Source organism: Accipiter gentilis, chromosome 24, assembly GCF_929443795.1.
Source record: "Accipiter gentilis chromosome 24, bAccGen1.1, whole genome shotgun sequence".
Taxonomy (NCBI): Eukaryota; Metazoa; Chordata; class Aves; order Accipitriformes; family Accipitridae; genus Astur; species Astur gentilis.
The window spans coordinates 5094858-5113785 of record NC_064903.1 but is presented as its reverse complement, the minus strand read 5'-3'; the positions used below and the strand labels follow the sequence as shown (position 1 = coordinate 5113785).

The following is an 18928-nucleotide window of genomic DNA, read 5'->3' as shown; positions in this document are numbered from 1 at the left end:
TGGCAATAATATTTTGATGCTAATGTTTTGATAACATCCAAGTGTCAAGGCTTTAACATATGCTGGACTGGCTTGAATGTGCATCCTGATTTTCTCATTGGATTTTGCCCTTGTTCAGGAAGAGTTCTTGCTGCTGGGAGGAGACGGACAAGACGTCTGGCCCCTGCCCTGGCCCTCTCTCTCTAGCACTTGCTTAGAGGGAGGGCAAAGGTCACACAGAAGGAAAAAAGGTTTTAAGCTCTTGGTGGGAGGGCTCAGTAAGGGAACTACAGTTGCTGTTCATCCTTCTTTTGAACACTAGCTAGTGTCCACAGTTTCAGGGGCTGCAAGACTTACACTTCTGACCACACAACATACAAGAAGGAAAGTTCAGAAGAAAAGATTTGTTGGTTTTTTTTTTTTTTTATAATCAAGGGTAGTTGGTTATAGCCAGCACAATATTTCTTAACAAATATAACATGATAAAGTTACTTAATGTGTCTCATAAATGTCTGGTTATGTATTTTACACATAACTAGATAGCTAAGGAAATACAGACAGCAAAACCAATGCACTATGGTTCTCTTCCTGATAAATGACTGTATTAAAGAAATGTTACATGTTTTCCAAATCACAAATGAGATTGTTTTTATTGTCTTGCTAGCATGTAATATAATATAATCACTATTGGACGTAAAAGGTGAGGGAAATTAACACATTTAGTAATATTAAAGCATTAAAATATCCTTACTGACTAAAAGTCTGGAGAAGTATTTTACAGCCTATCATTCCTCAAGTTCCTGAGTGAAGGTGTCACACAACAGTGTGATAGAATGACTCAGACTGAAGAAGGAACATTATTGTTTATATATTTTCCTTACAAGGCCAACAAATACACATAGATTTGCAAAATATCCCAGAAGGAAGCCTTCTGAAGAATACTTCATGCAACACTTATTTCCTTGCACATGGTCAAGTATTTGTTTGAAAGGAAAGAAAAAAAAGGAAAGAAAAAAAAGGAAAGAAAAAAAAGGAAAGAAAAAAAAGGAAAGAAAAAAAAGGAAAGAAAAAAAAGGAAAGAAAAAAAGGAAAGAAAAAAAAGGAAAGAAAAAAAAGGAAAGAAAAAAAAGGAAAGAAAAAAGGAAAGAAAAAAAGGAAAGAAAAAAAAGGAAAGAAAAAAAGGAAAGAAAAAAAGGAAAGAAAAAAAGGAAAGAAAAAAAGGAAAGAAAAAAAAGGAAAGAAAAAAAAGGAAAGAAAAAAAAGGAAAGAAAAAAGGAAAGAAAAAAAGGAAAGAAAAAAAGGAAAGAAAAAAAGGAAAGAAAAAAAAGGAAAGAAAAAAAGGAAAGAAAAAAAGGAAAGAAAAAAAGGAAAGAAAAAAAGGAAAGAAAAAAAAGGAAAGAAAAAAAAGGAAAGAAAAAAAAGGAAAGAAAAAAAAGGAAAGAAAAAAAAGGAAAGAAAAAAAAGGAAAGAAAAAAGGAAAGAAAAAAGGAAAGAAAAAAGGAAAGAAAAAAGGAAAGAAAAAAGGAAAGAAAAAAGAAAAAATGTGAAAGCTCATGGAAAGAAGAGAACTAGTAGTGAAAGGTCACCCACTAAATCCCCCTTAAAATTACAAGCAGCAAGCTGGTTTCTAATTAATTCTGGCTCAAAAACTGCTTCTGAATTCATCACTGAGCACAAATATTCATTTTAAAGACTGACCATTAAGTTATTCCTGAGGGAGAGATCAATTTTTTTTCTAGATATTTTAGAGAAATGTGTTTAGATATATTTTGTCTTTGTTATGACAATAATCACCGTAACCCTTGCCTTGACATGAAGGAATGTGTGTATCTCACAGGAAAGCTGCAACCTTTTGCACCTAACCCCATCAAAAAATCCCAATCTCAGCACAACCATGTTGTCATAAGAAGCTTCACCAGAAATGTGAGTGATAGAACAGGCAGGGCTGGGAATTAGCAGGAAGCATTTGTATCTCAGTCTATCTTGAGCTATCAGGGGTTCTGATGACTTATCCTTTCTTTCAGATGAAATACAAACCAGAGGTCCTGGCGTCTGGTGGCCATTAGGAAACCAGAGATATTGGAGTTATTAGACATTGCATCCTGGTCATTTTCCAAGACAAACAATTATATTCAGCCTTCTTAAAATTCCTTACTGTTTCAGAGAAAATCATATATTCTTCTACCCATTCAAAGGTGCTGCACAATGTTTATTGGCATGCTGCAAAACAAAACACACATTGCAGGAATCTAATACACTGTACTCCACAATGACATGACACTTGCTTCATCTCTTCTATTTATTATCTAAAAATGGCTATCTTAGGTTTTGCTACCTGCATAATAACTATCCTGAACCCTCATTCCCCAGAGTGATGGCATGTGGACAGGCTGCACACCTTGCAATGGGAACTACAGAAATAGTTTACACGGATGAAATCCTTTATAGTTGCCCGAGTATCATTGCAAGGAAAGAATAAGTGAATAGCTGTACTGCGTACCATCCTTGCACCCTTTTCTGTTGATCTCTCAGGGACTGCCTACCCACATACCAGTTTACAAGAGTGTTTTTCATAGCACACAGGATCTTTGTGTCAGAGGTAAGGATTTACATTCCCCATGTCAGTCATCTGTCCTTGGTGCTCCAAATTACCCCTCTTACCATCCTTCTTTGGCCATGAAAGGACTCAGGTTGTTAACGGTCATTCTCTGAGTCACACCTCGGTTAAGTGGATAAATTAGCTCAAAACTAGATTGTCTAAATATCCTCTCCTCCTTTAACCCTCTTCCAGAGATCATAAAAGTCAGTGACTAACTAATCTCTATATGATGCCAAATTTACCCTGAAAACTCTTCCCACCTGCTGTTACTGCCCTTTGAGATTTCCAAGAGGTCAAAACTAAGCAATAGCTGTATATAAACATACACCCACACGCATTTTACTTGAATCAAGTATAATAGCTTTGGATACTCTAATGTTCATCTTACCCAAGAACTACAGCCCTGATTAATTTCTCTATTTGTAAGAGGCGTGTGTATTGTTCCCAAAGTGAACACCAAAATGTATTTTCTGGCCTGACTGGGTTTCCTGTATTTTTTTGGCTGTACAGGGGCAGATTTTTCCTAAGTATATGAAATAATTTGATGTTTTCTGAAAGAGTAATGCTTCTGCTTTTGCACAAAAGAGAATGATCCCTTTGGATTGCTGATCATTGACTCAAAAGATTTATGATCTGGGCTATCACATCAACAATCAGCTTAACAATAAAACACTGTTGCAGAAAGGTTCCTTTTTTTATGGTGTCTATTTACATGCCAGCAGCATAAAGCACAGCTGTGCTCTGAGCTCACCATCCCGCCACTACTTCGTTGCAAGACTGAGAAAGAACAGGTTTTGGAGAAATTACAATTGTTTCCAAGACTTTCCCCAGCTAGCTAATTACCAACAGCTTCCTATTGCAGCAAGTGATTTTAAATTAAAATCAGGCTTAAACCTCCACATCTATACCCAGGAAAAACATTTAGCTCAGGCATTCTCTATGTTTTAAGAGGCAGAAGAGCTGCCATCATTAAACAGAATGAATATCAGAGAAAGCTGTGTGTACACGGTTTCTTAAATAGCAGCAGTGCAATTCTACTGTTAGTGTGATGAGACTGCCCCTTGCTGAGCAATATTTTCCCATGATTTCTTTAGGTTTTACATGTATCTGGCAGGTTGCAAATCTTTTGGAGTAGGAATTGTATTTCAGTTCTGCCTTTTCATGCATGAGAGTACAGTAGGGTCAGACCTGGTGACCTGAGTTCACAGGTGCGAGCATTACAGAAGTAGTAATAAAAAAATGAGAAAGATCACAGCTTCACAAAGTGATTTTTCAGAAAAAATTATTCCTTTATGTGTGCATGAAGATACTTAAACCTCACAGATTTTTAACAAAGTTGATATAAGTACTATCTGAAGACCATTTTTTAAACGTAAAATCTGAATAAAATTGCATGCTCTGGACTTCCGATAAGTGCTACAGTTCCTTCCTTTAGTCACAAAAAGAATTTACAGCTATCTATACTCCCACATTCATCACAGACTAACTTCTGCTGTGACGGGTGCAAGACCTACAGTTGCAGCGGGAGAAATATAACCGGAGCTAAAAGTTCAACCTATGGACTGATCCAAACATTAACTTCCTAACCAGCCCCCCAGAGGCAAACAGCAACTTCAAACTGAAGAGCAGAGGTTGTACATCGTACAGCCTGACACCCCGCAGATTCCTTTGTGGTACAGAATACATTAATAAGGGCAAGAGGTTATTTTTCCTGCAAAGTTTGTAAATTAAATGCTATAGAAAACCAAACAAAAGGTTACATGAGTGAGCACTTATCTATGAGCAGTGGACTCAAAAGAAAATATTTCATTTCAGATTTTGTAAAGGTGCCCTAACAATGGCAGCTTATACACCACAGGTACTCAGCAAACAAGGCTAAATTAATTAATATCAAATTTCAGTCAAATGTAGTGATCTGAAAAAGGTTTCAAATTACTTTTTTTGCCAAAGGAATTTACGTTTCAAGACCTTTGCTAACAAATAGTACTGAAAGAGTAACCGAAAGGAAGAACACATTTTATTTGATTACTTTTAAAGCACACAGGCTTGCAGAGTGTCCCAAACAAGAACTAAAGGATGGATTAGGAAGTTACCTAATTTATTTAGTTAGATAAGTTATCTTATCTTAAGGGATAAGTTGTCTAACTTATTTGGATTTAAACCAGCTACAGAAATATTCCCTGCCTCGCATTGAACAAAACACCTTGCATTTGCTGTGTTGGATGTGTAAAAGTTTGCACCAAATTATACATTAAACTGCAAAAAGGGACATAACAGAGGCTTGCTGAGGAACCATCAATAAAAGCTGCCCTTCTTCCTCCACTACATACACATGCACCCATACACAGGGCATAGGCACAGCCTCCTGCCAGTTAATGGCAACAGCAAACAGGATTCCTGGCACCTGCACTGCAGGCTTCTCTGCTGAATTTTCTCACTCCATTTAACAGCCCTTCTCCTCCCACAAACTCCAGCTCATCCGAAGACACAGAAATTTAAAAAAAAAAAAAATATTTAGAGAGAGCACAATCAATTAATGTCTTTTAAAAGCTGAACTTTGTTCTGAACACTTCACTGTGTCCAGTGTGCATCAAACACGACATAACCAACACAGCAGATCCTCCAGGCCAGAAAAGTATGATTTATATTTATATTTTTTCTGGTTGTCAATCCAGTCCTATCTAAACAGACCTCCATCCAGCCTGTCAGAGAACCTGACTCCAACAGCACCGGGTGCCAATTGCTTCATACAAAGATGCAAGAAACCCCACAGCTGACAGGTCTGAGATAACCCAGTCTCAGGTAAACCTTCTTCTGATTTCCTCAACACTGCTGAAGTCAAACATCCAGATGTTCCATAACAGGCCCCTACAGTCAAGCACCTGACTTAAAAGCTATGGAAGAAAAACTGAGACTTATCAGGATCATTTTCTTTCCTCCTGCTTTCCTCAATTTTTGACTAAGATTTAGGGAAAGGAACCAGGATTTTATTTTAAATAAGAGTAGATGTTCTCACCTTCATATGATTCCTACTTCTGTAAAATTTTTTAAAAAAATTCTTTGCAATAAAAATCAAAATCTGAAAATTCTGCAGGAATGCTAAAGATTGGCATGATTTTTTTAAAATAAAAAATTAGCATGTACTACTGTTAAAACAATAGCATTCTAAGGCTAGTACAATTGAGACTCGTGAAATCCTTAGTATTCTTAAGCCCAACCCTCTTGCAAACCTTTAAGAAAAAATCTGGCAGCACCTGTATCCCTAGGCAATATACTATATTACTTTTGTTTTTATTTACATTATGTCTTCATAACTTGAATAAAACAAAGTAACACCAACTTTGCTCTGTTGCTTTACACAGATGCTATTTGTTTGATACAGTCTAGGCTTTTATGTAATCCTAACTTCTAACCAGTCTCATGGGATCTCAGTGGAATATATGTAAAAAAGTACAAGATCTAGGTAAATTCTTTAGGTTTGTGAAATTAAAACTCAAATTCAAAGTTGCATTCAGATAGTTTTTTTACAAAAATACATGTTTTGTATGTTATTATTATGATTCTCTATTCATACATATTAGAATAGCTTGTAGATTACTCATGAAAATCAAGAAAGCAAATACTTGTATCGCCCTAGGAAACTTGAGGAAAACAAAATAAGCACACATACAACTCCCCCCCCCAAAAAAAATTTCTTTCAGTGTTACCAACAGTTACCTGTCTTAAAAGTATACTTTCCCTTCTGAGAGCAGCTCTCTCTACTACAATGACTTAAAGGAAAAACAGATTTAATTTTTCTTTCCCTTGATAAATAGACATACAGACCACCAGCATCAGCATATGCATGATTATTTTACAGATAGCTACAAACATGATATGGACCATTTAAGAAAGTTACATGAAGTGATTCATCAAGCTATGCTGAGAATAGAATCTAGGTTTCCTTATTCTTTATGCCACAAACAACAACTCCTGATTTATCTGCAAAATAGTAGCTTCCTGCCCTAGCCATAAAATATCTGACAGAAGTCAATAACCTGCTACAGTTTCTTGATATCATCAGTCAGGAATTCGTGATTTCAGGCTTATCAAGAGCAAAGGCTGCGGTGGATATAAACTAAGCAAGTACAGTAAATTTCACAACTCTGCCAAGTAATTGAATGAATTGTAGTGGTTTCATCTTACAGAGAGAATCTGGTTTCAAACAGAATTTGAATTACTTTCCCATAGTAGTTTTACGATGAACTTATTTAATGGGAGCATTTTAGTTCTCTTCTGCAACTTTTCAAGTTGATACTAGCGCTACTTTGATACAGTGTGAGGTAACACCTAAATAATCAGGCATATAGGATGTGGCTGACGTTCAATACGTAAGGAAAATAAGGATTACTCATGCTAGACACTAAATAAAATTCCAAAAGAAACTGAGTATAATCAGTTCAGTGAGGCCCCAAATGACATATTAGGTAAGGTGCAGGCTAAATTCTTACTGACCTCAGTTAAACATAATAGCATAGACTACCTCTGACAGCAGAGTGAGTGTTTTTTAATTGTCTCTACCTTCACTTCTTACTATCACATCCACAACTTTTAAGGGTCTTACAATACACTTTTACTGCCTATCTATAAAAGGCGAATAAAAAAAAGAAACAGTATCCATTATTTGAAAATTAAAGAAAACTCACAACATTCTTCATAAAGATTAATCCCACTGTCTCTTCTTTTTTTAAAAACAAAACCATGCAGATAAAGAAGTGTTGTAAATCTGAGATCTGTAAGCTGCTGGGTTGCAGTAGGGCCCCTCTAAACAAGTATGTCATGGAGCTAGCCTGTACCTGTGTCTCACTGCACATTCCTCTGGCAAAGGAATTTAGGCCCGAAACCTGGTACCCCTTTGCCCTCCTCTGAGTGAGCTCATAATACCAGAATGAAGAGGAGGGAAATAACTTTCTCACTGGAATTTCTTTAATGGAAATTATAAGCACAGGTCTTGATGCTGGAAGTATTTTGCCTGGTTATTTTTAGATGCACAGAACACCTATTATTATATACAGAAAACATATAAACTACCTCAGCAAAATTAACTTCTGGTAAATTTAATGGTATCATAGAATCCAAACAAAATCTGTAACCAGTATCACTGCACAAAAATGACTGGGCTGACAGTCTTCCATGCAGGGAAAACTGTAAAACAATCCTTCCTGATCCGGACAGTAGCTTAACAAAAAAATGTAAAAACCCAAACAAACAAACAAAAAAAACCAAGCCCAAAACACATAAAGCCCAAAGTTTCCTTTTCCTTTGTTTCACAAACCGAGAGGTAAGACAAGAAGGGGAAATGGATCTGGAGAGCTATAGCCAGCTGCAGAACACTTCTGTTAATAGCAGCTCAGAATGAAAATTATTGAATACCTATTACTGAGTTTTGAAATAAAAAAACCCCAAATTACCCATTTGCTGAAATTTTCTCAATATCTATTGTTTTATGAATCAGATTGAAAAAAAAACACAAATCATTCAAAATCACAGCATTCTTTTTTAAAAAAAAAATGTAGCACTAGCTTACTTTTTTCCAAAATACTTGGTAACCATTTTGGTTTGTAGTTCATAAAGTATCCTTGAATAGAGTTGAAAAGTTACAGTAGCACTAGAGATCTGATGTAAACATGAATTAATTTACCACTGGCAGACTGTAGTTGAGGCCGACTAGTTGTTTTTTAATCCTTGCCACTCCTCTCCGAAACATGTGCAGAACTTGGCTGGCTAGTGTGAAGCTGAAAGATAAAAACCAACCAGATTCTTTGGAAACTTCACAGTATCACGCTAGCACACAGAAGAAAATTCAATTGAATGGAGAGTCTTTAAATAGCCATAATCAACTTTTTACAGTTTTGTGCCTTACCAGTTAGAGGTCCAACCCTTCCAGATCTCCAAAAGCAGATTGTACTAATTGCATCATTTATAGAAGAGCCTTAGGGCATACAAAACACTACCAATTATGGTGCAACAGTTCAAAGAAGCAAAGGTACCTAATAGACCTATGATCATTATGCAAAGTGATATTTTGCATTTCCTGGCTGTAATGTCTGTTTTCGTCAAGTGGTTAGAGCAGAGAACTAGGAGTCACAGTCCAATCCTACTGTTGGCTTGCTGTATGACTTGGGGCAAAGCTTTCTTCACACATGCAAGACTGAAATACTCTTATTTAGCCTGCCACAAAATAACGTGGTCAGGCACGGTTGAAGGACATCTGCAAATCACCCAGACCCAGGGGTGAAAGACAATGTAGTAATGCAACCAGGGATTATGTATTCTAAAGTTAGAATTGCAACATGTTACTTTGTATTTATGTAAGGGAAACAGCGTGAGATGCATGTACATGATAAATGAACCCTAGAAAAGGGACAAAACAGACCAACTATTGTTGCTGTAACTTTAACAGGCATGTTCATTTCAGGATTCAACCTATCCTGCAACTCTCAGCACTCTGGAGGGTCCGCAAACACATTTTACCTTCAATGAAAAATGTGCTCTGTGACATTAAAAGATGTTCTGACTCAGCCCTCAGATTGTACATTCTTAGAAGAGCAATCTTTGCAAAAACTCCGAGGACTCTGCTGAGGGCTCTCAACACTCCCCACGCTCCAGGGCCAATCCATTCACATGGAAATTGTACCACTAAGAGATATTAGGTCAAGCCACAGTTTGGAGCTCACTCTAATTATCTAGTCAGATTTGGGGTTAATCCCAACAAGATTATAGATTCACAAAGATTAAGGTTGTTAAAAGTACCACAGAGCAAACCATATAATCACTACCTTGAAGAGATCATCTAAAGTATTCTGTTTATGGTCACCAACTCATTTAACTTTAAAACCTCTGTGGAGTTTAAATAGTGTTTCCAGTATCTATTTGTGGTAACAGTAGGGTAAAGATCTGACGTTTTCTTTGGTGACTAGAATACTTCACCTTTGTTACAGGAGTGGTTTGAAAGCTTCTTCCCTTCACTGCTCTATTAACATTTCTCTACATTTTTCTTAAGCTTACACCTTACACCTTTTCAAGTCACAGCAAAAAGCCAAGTACCATCTGCAGGAGGAAATTTCATGGGCAGTTTTCAGTTGAATCCAAAACTACTTTATTAGGTTAAAAATGCACTACTAATCCTCCTGTGTAAAAATTATCATATAAAGCTTCCAAGAGGAGAGAGCTGTTAAAAACTGTGTTTCAGATGAAAAGAGATAAAAAACTTTTGCTAAATAGCAAGCAATGCATTTGTGTTACACCTATTCCCTTAGCGAACGTAAAACACACATGCATTTCAAAAGTACACCAGAAATAAAGCACCTTACTTTGGCACCCAGGGCTTACTGCAGACCACCTCAGTCATGCCCACAAGACCAAGACTCACCATAATTCAATTCTCTCTCATAATAAAGAGTCAGCATGTTCTGTGCAAAATGCTATACGCTGTGTAATGCAATACAGGACCTGCCAACCTCACCTCCCATCTGAATCCACACTTCACATGTGCTGCAGTTCATGTAGAAGGTATTTACAAAGATACATTAATTTTACAGATAATGCTCCAACTTTTCAACCCCTTCACACACACACTTTGATGATAGTCTAAAATCTCACAAGGAAGGCTGAGCCTGAAAGCCTACAGGCTCCTTTTATGGAAAAGTCTGAAGACTACTATAAATTCTTAATTTTCCAAGCTTGCTTTTTGCCAAATATTTTTGCTCCTGCAGGCTATGTTCTTCCAGTTCAGTTACACCCAGCTTTGTGGATAGGTTTAATCATCAAAGTACAATACGATGATTCACCTTCCTATTGTTTTGATGTGTTTCCACTATAGCAGTAGTAATAATTCCAAACTGCTTTCAAAATATGTGTATGTATACGTATATTCTACAGAGCAAGTGATATCTGCACACTCTACCACAGAAAAAGTTTGACGGCTATAAGGAGAACTATTACAACTTTAAAATGGTCCTGCTCCTCTTTGCAAAAGTCGAGCAATTATTCATTGTGTCAATGAATCTATTTGTTACAGTAATGAGATGTGTTTCTATATGCATTTCAGGAAAATTGACTTGCCAGCTTATGAATTCCAAGCAGACTTTAACTTAAAGTATTAAGAGTAATAGATTCATCACTCCTTTTATAATTGTATCATTTTCTAAGGAAACTTTTTAGTTTAAGACTCCTTTTTAGAACCAGCTATTATTTCATGTCCACGGAGAGATAGCCTTACTACTTGTGAGGGCATGACCTTCATTAATAGCAAATAATATCTTCAAGGATTTAAGCAAAAGGATAAGGAACAGAAGGAGCCATTTTGAAAACTCTCTGATGCAATGTGAACAGGCAAAGTACACGCAGTAATTAAAAAAAGTTTGGAAAAGTCAAAGCACTGACTCGTTGCTATTTAGAGCTTTAGAATGATGCTACTAGCAAAAAGAAAAAAAAGTAGGAAGATTATTTTCAGTTTTACTGACATTTGATTTGTGGAAATTTTAAGCACAGGAGCATTCATAAGTCAATTTCTTGTTTAACCACACTCATTTTCCTCTCCTCTGCTTTTTAGATCAAAACCAACCCCTCCTAACAGTGCTATAAATTCATTTATGCAGTTGGCTTTCAGCTTACTCTGTACATTTTATCCCAACCTCTAGAAAGTTGCAGGTCTTAATCTCTCTGCCAGCTGAAAAAATGCTAAAGAAACAGTTAATGTTGCTGTTGCTACCTTGTTTCCAATCTCTTTTCCCTTCAATGGAAATGGAAAAATGACAAATATGCAAAACCAAACAAAAAGGAAATATTACTCTCATATCTTACAGAAACCTTGATGTATTGCCTTTTCTAGCTAGTTCCCAATTAGTCCAGATACAACAACTAGATGATGCTTAGATTTTACCTGTGTTAGACATCACAGCGAGGTCTTGCCAAATGCTTGTGTCAAGGATGGAATCGTTTGTTCCTATTAGTAATGGGAAAAGCAACGAACTTTTCATTTAAGAGGTGCAACCCTCTTAAACAGATTTGTGCAACAGAGATTCCTAGGTAACAGGCATTGACACGTCCTCACTGCTGCTAAGAGTGAGGCATCAGAAAAAGCACTACAGGATTAACCGCCAGGAGTCATACTGGCAGCCTCTCTAGACTACTAAGGCACAAAGGAGAGCTAGAAAGGCAGATGAGCTTAAGAGCACGTTGAGGCAAGGGCTGGAGGCTGTACAGAGTACAGTAGGTTCCAGCCAAATAGGAGAAAATAGACCAGGGAGTGAATAAGGCAAACTCAGAATACAGTAGCTATTGGTATCTCAGCAGACTGAAGCAAATCAGCCCAATTTGGTTCACAGTCTTTAGTCTCTCAATATTAAGGCAACCAAGTGAGCAGAGACTATGCAAACTGGATGGTGCTTGTTTAGTAGCCCAATGAGGTTGACACAACCAAAGCTAATCAAAATCCTGCAGAAACAACAAGAAGAAGGGAAGCTAGCACAGACTACAGGGATGTCTACAACTTTGTACTCATTTGGGCAAGAGCAGAATCAGAGGGCCAGCAAGGTCAATTCCGACCAGCAAGAACTGTTAAAAAAATGTGGCAAAAAAGCCAAAGAAGCAGATCCATGGAACGGGTCCTTTAACTTTGTATTAATTCCACCTCTTCACATTTCCTCAGACCTGAGAGAACAGGAAGCCATTCTGAAAAGAAAAGATGACTTTGCACACAAGTAGTAAAATTAATGTCAACACCTTTTGAAACTAGAAAGCTAAATACAGCTACTGGACACTGCAGCAATACAGCTTCCCTATAAATCACACCATTAAAGAAGGGGAAGTTGTATGGAAAAACCCAAGGCAGGCTAAACTGCAGGAAATGTGTGCAAAAAGCACAGGAACAAATTATTTGCTTTCTCCAAGTATTTTCAAATTTATTGCTTACACCTCCAAATTCCCTTTTTGCAAGGAACAGGTAATGAGAATTGCATGAATCTATTCTAACTGTTCTTTCTTCTCAGACATGTAAACCGAAAGAAGTATATCAAGCTCAGGTTTTATAGCCTTCTCAGGAGAGTGAGAGCCTTCTTGGGTTATAGGGATATTTTGAAAGGAAAAAAAACTAAAGAAATTAAATTCATAATGTCAATGACTGACCTTCCTTCTCACTGATCTTCTTCCTCCAGTAATACTTAACATTACAGTCACTATCAAGACTGCATTTCACAGGTTCCCTCTAACAACCATCTCAGCCTCCTTCCAATCCCTTTCAAAACACAGACTGACCTTGCTAGAACAATCTCTTCCACAGGTAACAGCAGGAGTGCTTTCATTTTACTTTTGTCCAGAGTAACAAAGAAAGCAGTCCTTTATTTTGAGACTGGATTCTCAGAGACCTTGAAAATTATCTATCAATCAAAGCTTAAAAAAAATTCTTATTTCTTCTTCTTTTTCATCATTATAACATTTAAGCTGAGACACAGGAGTCCCTTCTTTTTTGATCTGGTAATACAACTTCACACTGGTATCCGAACAATAATTTAATTTTAAATCGTTATCCACAGAGGTACACACAAACCCACTTAGGAAGGAAGAAAGGAGGTCAAGTACATCAAGAATTCTGGCAGCAAAGAATTTTTCATCTCTATCTACCATGACATCATGATGACCTCCAAATACTATTACACCACTCTACAGTATAAGAATACCTTTTTTTTTCCCCAGAGAGAATACCTTAATTTTATTGTTTTGAGGTACCTAAAAGAATTTATAATCCCATAAAAGGCACTGACAAAAGTTTAAAACTGGCTAGCATCTCCAAAATATGTTTCCGTTTCCTCAGCACTGTTTAATACAAAATCATTAGTTTTGCAGTGTTTGTAGCTCTCCCTTCCAAGTTAATCTTAGAAGATGCTCAAAAACCAGGTGGGTCATATTTTCTGATACATAACCAAAACAGTCTTACAAGACACTAGTTGGATGTCTAACCTTAATGCTCCAGTCAGCACTCAGCTAGCAGCAAAAGTACTTGCAGAAATAATGCAGAGTATCTGTATGAACAGGAAAAAGCCTTTGGATCAATTACGCTCTTTTCAAAAAACACTGCAGCTTCCTATGGATCAAAAATTTTGTCTGATTAAACACCAAGAGCTAGCAATACTTTGACAACCTTGCCTGAACAGGTGCTGTGTCTCTGGGGACATGGGAAAATGAGAAGTTCTTTTCTACCTGTACTAGTCAGGGAGTTACCAGCTCTCCTCCTGGAGCAGTTCTACGTCTACAAATGGAGTATGACTTACACAAAAAGTAGACAAGAAAGAGACAGAGTTAAGACCTTGTGGAGTTACAGATTTGCAAGCTAGAGCCATTTTACTATCAAGACTTTTTGCAACCTGTAGCATTCTCACAGTATCTGTGAGCATCAGCATATTACTGCAATTACCTCAGGAGGAAGAGTTCGTAAGGAGTAAGGTACCAGACCCCTACTCACGTAGAGACTGTCTCTACAGCGAGGATGGACAAAGGGTAGAGAAGCCCCACCATGAAATACCCTGCCTACTTCAGGGACACCAGCATGACTTACTAATAGCAGTTCTTAAGTCAGGGGAACACAGTGGCTGGCAGTAAAGCTGGCTTGTCCAGAAGGGGAAGCAAAATGCTTCTTCAAGTCACACAATGCCTCTCACACCTATGCAAAAGGCAGCCACAACCTTAAATGAGTAATGATATTAAAAAAGCTCTTCAGAACACAATCACACGCATTATTCATTTCATAGCTGCTGTGACCTAACAATATCTGAGTGCCAAATAAAATGCCACATTTTATGCTCAATTATCTTTAGCACCCAGAAAATATTCAGCAAATAAACAATTATTTGTTCAGATGGGAGAGAAATGGATATTCAGCTTTAAATTACAATTTTCCATAAAATTCAACAGGTCTTAGCAAGGGCTAGATAATTAGCACTGTTATGAACTGTCTGCTTTTTTTTTCTTGAAAGTAATTCTTATTATTTTGCTACAGAACCAGGGAATAATTCTCATTATTCAGCTACAGACCTATTACTATTCAAACTTCACCTTTGCAGAATGACTATTCTCAGTGCACTGTGCAAATCTTCACCACTCAAGTGTCTCAACACCCATGCATTCTTACAGATTAGAAGCTTCCTTATCTGGTAAACAAATCCTGAGATTTATAAGATTAGATTTGCATTTTACATTATTTCTTGAATTCTGTAGGCTCCTTTCTTAAACAAGTAACTTTACTACAGATATTACCTTTTTCCCGATAAAGCTCACTGCTCTGTAAAGATATAGCTGTAAAAGTCAAACTGCAGAAGGATTGCATACTTATAAACATTGATTAAAATGGCAAAGAAACAGAAAAAAAAAATTAAATACCTCTTAATGTACAAGATCATTATTTGCAGAAACTGAATTGGAAAGTGGAATGATGAGAGCCACAATTCTGATTTTAAATATCCATAATTAAACAGTTATATTTTCCCTCCGTCAGAGCTCTGGGACAAAACTTATTTTTGGCATAAGGCCACTGAAAACGAAGAGCTTGGTTCACTTAAGCTGGTCCAGTACCTATTAAATGAAACATTTGTATCATAGATATAACAACAAAAAAAAAAAAAAAAAAAAATCACACAGAAAACCTGGGATACAGTAAGAGAAAAGAGAAATAAAATCACTTGGCCTAGCTTGTCATAAACTGGCAGAGCTTCAGTTACTCAAAATAGAGCAGACTGCCCAGAACTGGTTTTGGCACGTAGTTTTTATTTGCCTTACTTGGATACTGTAGATGTTCTGCTGAACAAGATACTAAGCGCTAGAAAAAGAGGGTATCTCTAGTTAATCTGCACATTTATTAGCAAAAAAAACCCCAGAAGATTTGGATGAGTTGCAATAGTGCATGAAGTCCAGACTCATACAATAAAAGCTAACTAAATTCTATCTGAAAGCTCAGCTGTTCCAAGAGAACGTGTCTGACAATAAGTCTTTACAGTAGTTCCTTAGGATATCACATCAAGACTAGCACATATTCCAGGTGTGCTCAACTAGCTGAACAATGGCAGAAAAGAAATAAATGAGGAGTCACCATCTCACCTGTATCTCAGGTATGCTCTCAAGTGGGCATAGAATGACTTCTGGGGCTATGATGCAGCTCAGCTGAGAGCTTTGTGAAGAGACGAGAATCTCAAATTTCATTGCAAGAGGCTGTCTCTAGACTTTGTGACTATTTTCATCTCATGGTCTACCTCACCTTTATGAGAGGACATCCCAGAAACACCAGCAAAACTCCGATTACCCTTCTAAAAGTCCCTCTTCTAAAAACTGTATCTTGCCCTGTAACCAGGAAAAACCTCAGGGGTGGGCAGTAATTAGCAGAAGCAAACACCTGCCTCTCTAGCACTGTTCCAACATTTTGTCTTATTTCCCCCAGCTCTGGACCAACTTTTGTCATATGCCTTCCAGTGTAACGAATGTCTTGAAGATACTACTGCACTGCTGCTTTGTGCTTGCACAGCATCTTGTACTGACACCCCTGTGTCATTACTAATGCAAATTACTGAAAATAAAAGATTGAAAACATGAATGAAGCATAGCTTCTGGAGTGACTTCAACTGAAAGCTGTTAGGGAAAACTCTTAGGTCACTCCCAGCAATTGGTCTACAAACAAGGTAACAACCTCTCTGCAGAGTAACCCCACGTGTAACAGCAAGTCATCCATGTTTTCAACACTTGGCTCAAGAAAACATAGATTGTATTACAAGACTAATTTTGTACTGCCATTCAAAATAGATCACTGTTTATATCCAGGAAAAAATAAGTACAAGCTGAGAAATTAATTCTGATCCACTTTAAAATCCTGTTCTTACAGAGGGAAGGATGACTACACCTTGTAATTGAGACCTCTGAGTCAAAGCCATCTTTGATACAACTTTATTCAAGATGCTGGCCTGACATGCCAGCCACTGCCTACTAGTCATGTCCACATTAACATTTCTGAAGAACACTCAACAACTTGATACAATATTTTCGGATGTTTCTTTTACAACAGATAAATTATCAAAATAAGATTATCTGAAAAAAAAAAAGAGAGAAGATGAACAAAGTTATAAATCACATCATCTTCAGCAAAAAGTGCTTTAATCATCGACTATCTCTGTGAATAGCCTTCTAGAAGTTACTATTCCTTACTAACCTGAAGTTTTAACCTCATTTTATTAACATTGTACTTCACTGTGCTCAGTTGCCTCAAATTCTATAGCAGAGGACTATTAAGAAATGTCTCAGAGATCCTGCTTTTCCTAAAAAAGCTCTGCTTACTGCAAAACCAATTTCAACAACTAGTATTTTCTTCATGCTGGAAGGTGTTAGGGTGTGTTTTTAACTCAGCGGTACCAGAATGTCATCTACCTACTACTGTTCTGAAGTTGACAAAAACATAGTTGTACATCTTTCCTGTTGAGCATGATTGACAGCATTTTTAATAATAATTAAATGCGTTAACTGCTTAGAGGAATAAGGTACTAAAACTAAGTATTTTAAGAACCTATTTCTGATTCTTTTTCGAACTCTCAGACTGATCACACAACAACAAAGATGCTGCTTGTTTTCTAACCCTGAAGAAAACTGGCAGGAAGACTTAGAAATGGCATGTAGGTATTAATCTTACTCATTGCAATAGACTTAAATTGACAAAGTCCCTTTATTGGCAACGAAACATGTCAAGGAACTAACAAAAATCTGACTGCTTAAGATATGTGCTTTCCAACAGGTATGAAGCAAAATGAGAGCAAACAATTAAAAATCTGCTGTCAGTTACATTTGCATCAATCAGGAACAATTTCACTGACATATTGCATGAACTTATAAAAATGACTGCAAAATGTGGCACCTTTATTTCAGAAAGCCTTGAGAATACTTGCTTTATAAAAGTCATTTCCGCATAGATTCCACTGCAGCAAGAACACTCTGAAGAACAGGTCTTGGTTTTGTTGAAGAAAATTGTCTAATCTTTTAATCTTTGAGAAGATTAGAGCTTGTAACTAGCACCTGATCAGGATGATGAAATTCTACTAGTGCAATTGATTATAAAAAACTCAAAGCAGAATCAAGCCTTTCTTATTTATGAAAAGTATAAACCCCTCTGCTATTAAAGCCTTTTCAAAAAATTTCTTCCCAGTTGCACAGGAAGGTTCTTAATCCTTAAAATTTTAATCAAAAGAGTAGCAACAGCAGTAGAAAAACATTGGCTGACAAATCAAGAACCCGTATTTTAACTGTTTTTGTAGAGAAGTCTGTTAGAAGTTGAATTAAAATAAACATGCGTAAAACATATTATACTAGCTACTTCCATCAATTCATTATTGCACATGTGCTATAAAATCCAGACCACAAAGATTAGAGTATTGTACAATCTTAATTTACATCACAATATAAGGAAGAGGTTTTTTTGAACTGCTGACTATACATCAGTTGGACACTTAATTTAGGCTACAGATTTTCCAGAGGACTCTCTTAGTCACTACTGTTGAGCGGGCTAACAATTTCAGCATCCCAGCTGCAAAAAATCTATTACAACACCAAAAAAGTGAAGAATTATGAACATTTAAAAAGTCTGCGATCCCTCACTAATCTGTTTAAACATTAATTAAAAACAGCCAGAGGAAAATCTGTGTTTATGTCATAAAATTGTCAGATTGACAGATCATAAAGTCATTGCTTCTGCATGCCAACTTGGAATTCAAAACACATTTACTAATTCATAGTCATAAACCTTGATACAGCACTGAAGAGCTTAATCCTCTAATTTCTCACATCACTTTTACTTAGCTAAGGGGTGTTCTGGGCTGGATCCCTTGCGAGCAAGGATCTAAAGGGTCAGCTTTTAACAGAACGGTTTGAGAAGCAGCTGAAAAAGAACGAAAGGCAGTCAGTTGCAAAGAGAGATACCGATTATCCTTCCAGACACAGAAAGCTGTTACACCGAGTACGGATGGTCTTTCACCCCAGCGTACTTTGCAAAACTAATTCAAAGTTGAGCAGACGAAAGGCGCAAAGGGACTTTGGAGCAGAGGTGTACGGTAATTTAAAAATAATAATAATAATAATAATTTTAAAAATCCCGGTGTCTTTCCGAGAGGGCTGGGGAGGTGTCTGTTCTCTGGCCGGAGGATGCCCAAACCCCGACAGGTTTCACTAAGGCACATCCACCTCCAGCGAGGCACAGGCGCGGCCGGGACCTGCACACTTACCCCGCTCGCCAGCTCCGCGCCCAGGCAAAGGAGCACCAGCACCAGCACCCTGCAGGAAGGAAAAGGG

General features: G+C 37.1%; 1 protein-coding gene across 1 annotated transcript in view; it reads right to left on the bottom strand.

Moving 5' to 3' along the window:
- The window catches only part of COL4A6 (collagen type IV alpha 6 chain), a 141373-nt gene that overhangs the window by 122239 nt on the left and 206 nt on the right, over positions 1 to 18928 (bottom strand). Inside the window, exon 2 of the mRNA XM_049827301.1 lies at positions 18862 to 18910. Within this exon, the coding sequence (XP_049683258.1) occupies positions 18862 to 18910 (49 nt within the window). The remainder of the gene's footprint in view (positions 1 to 18861; positions 18911 to 18928) is intronic.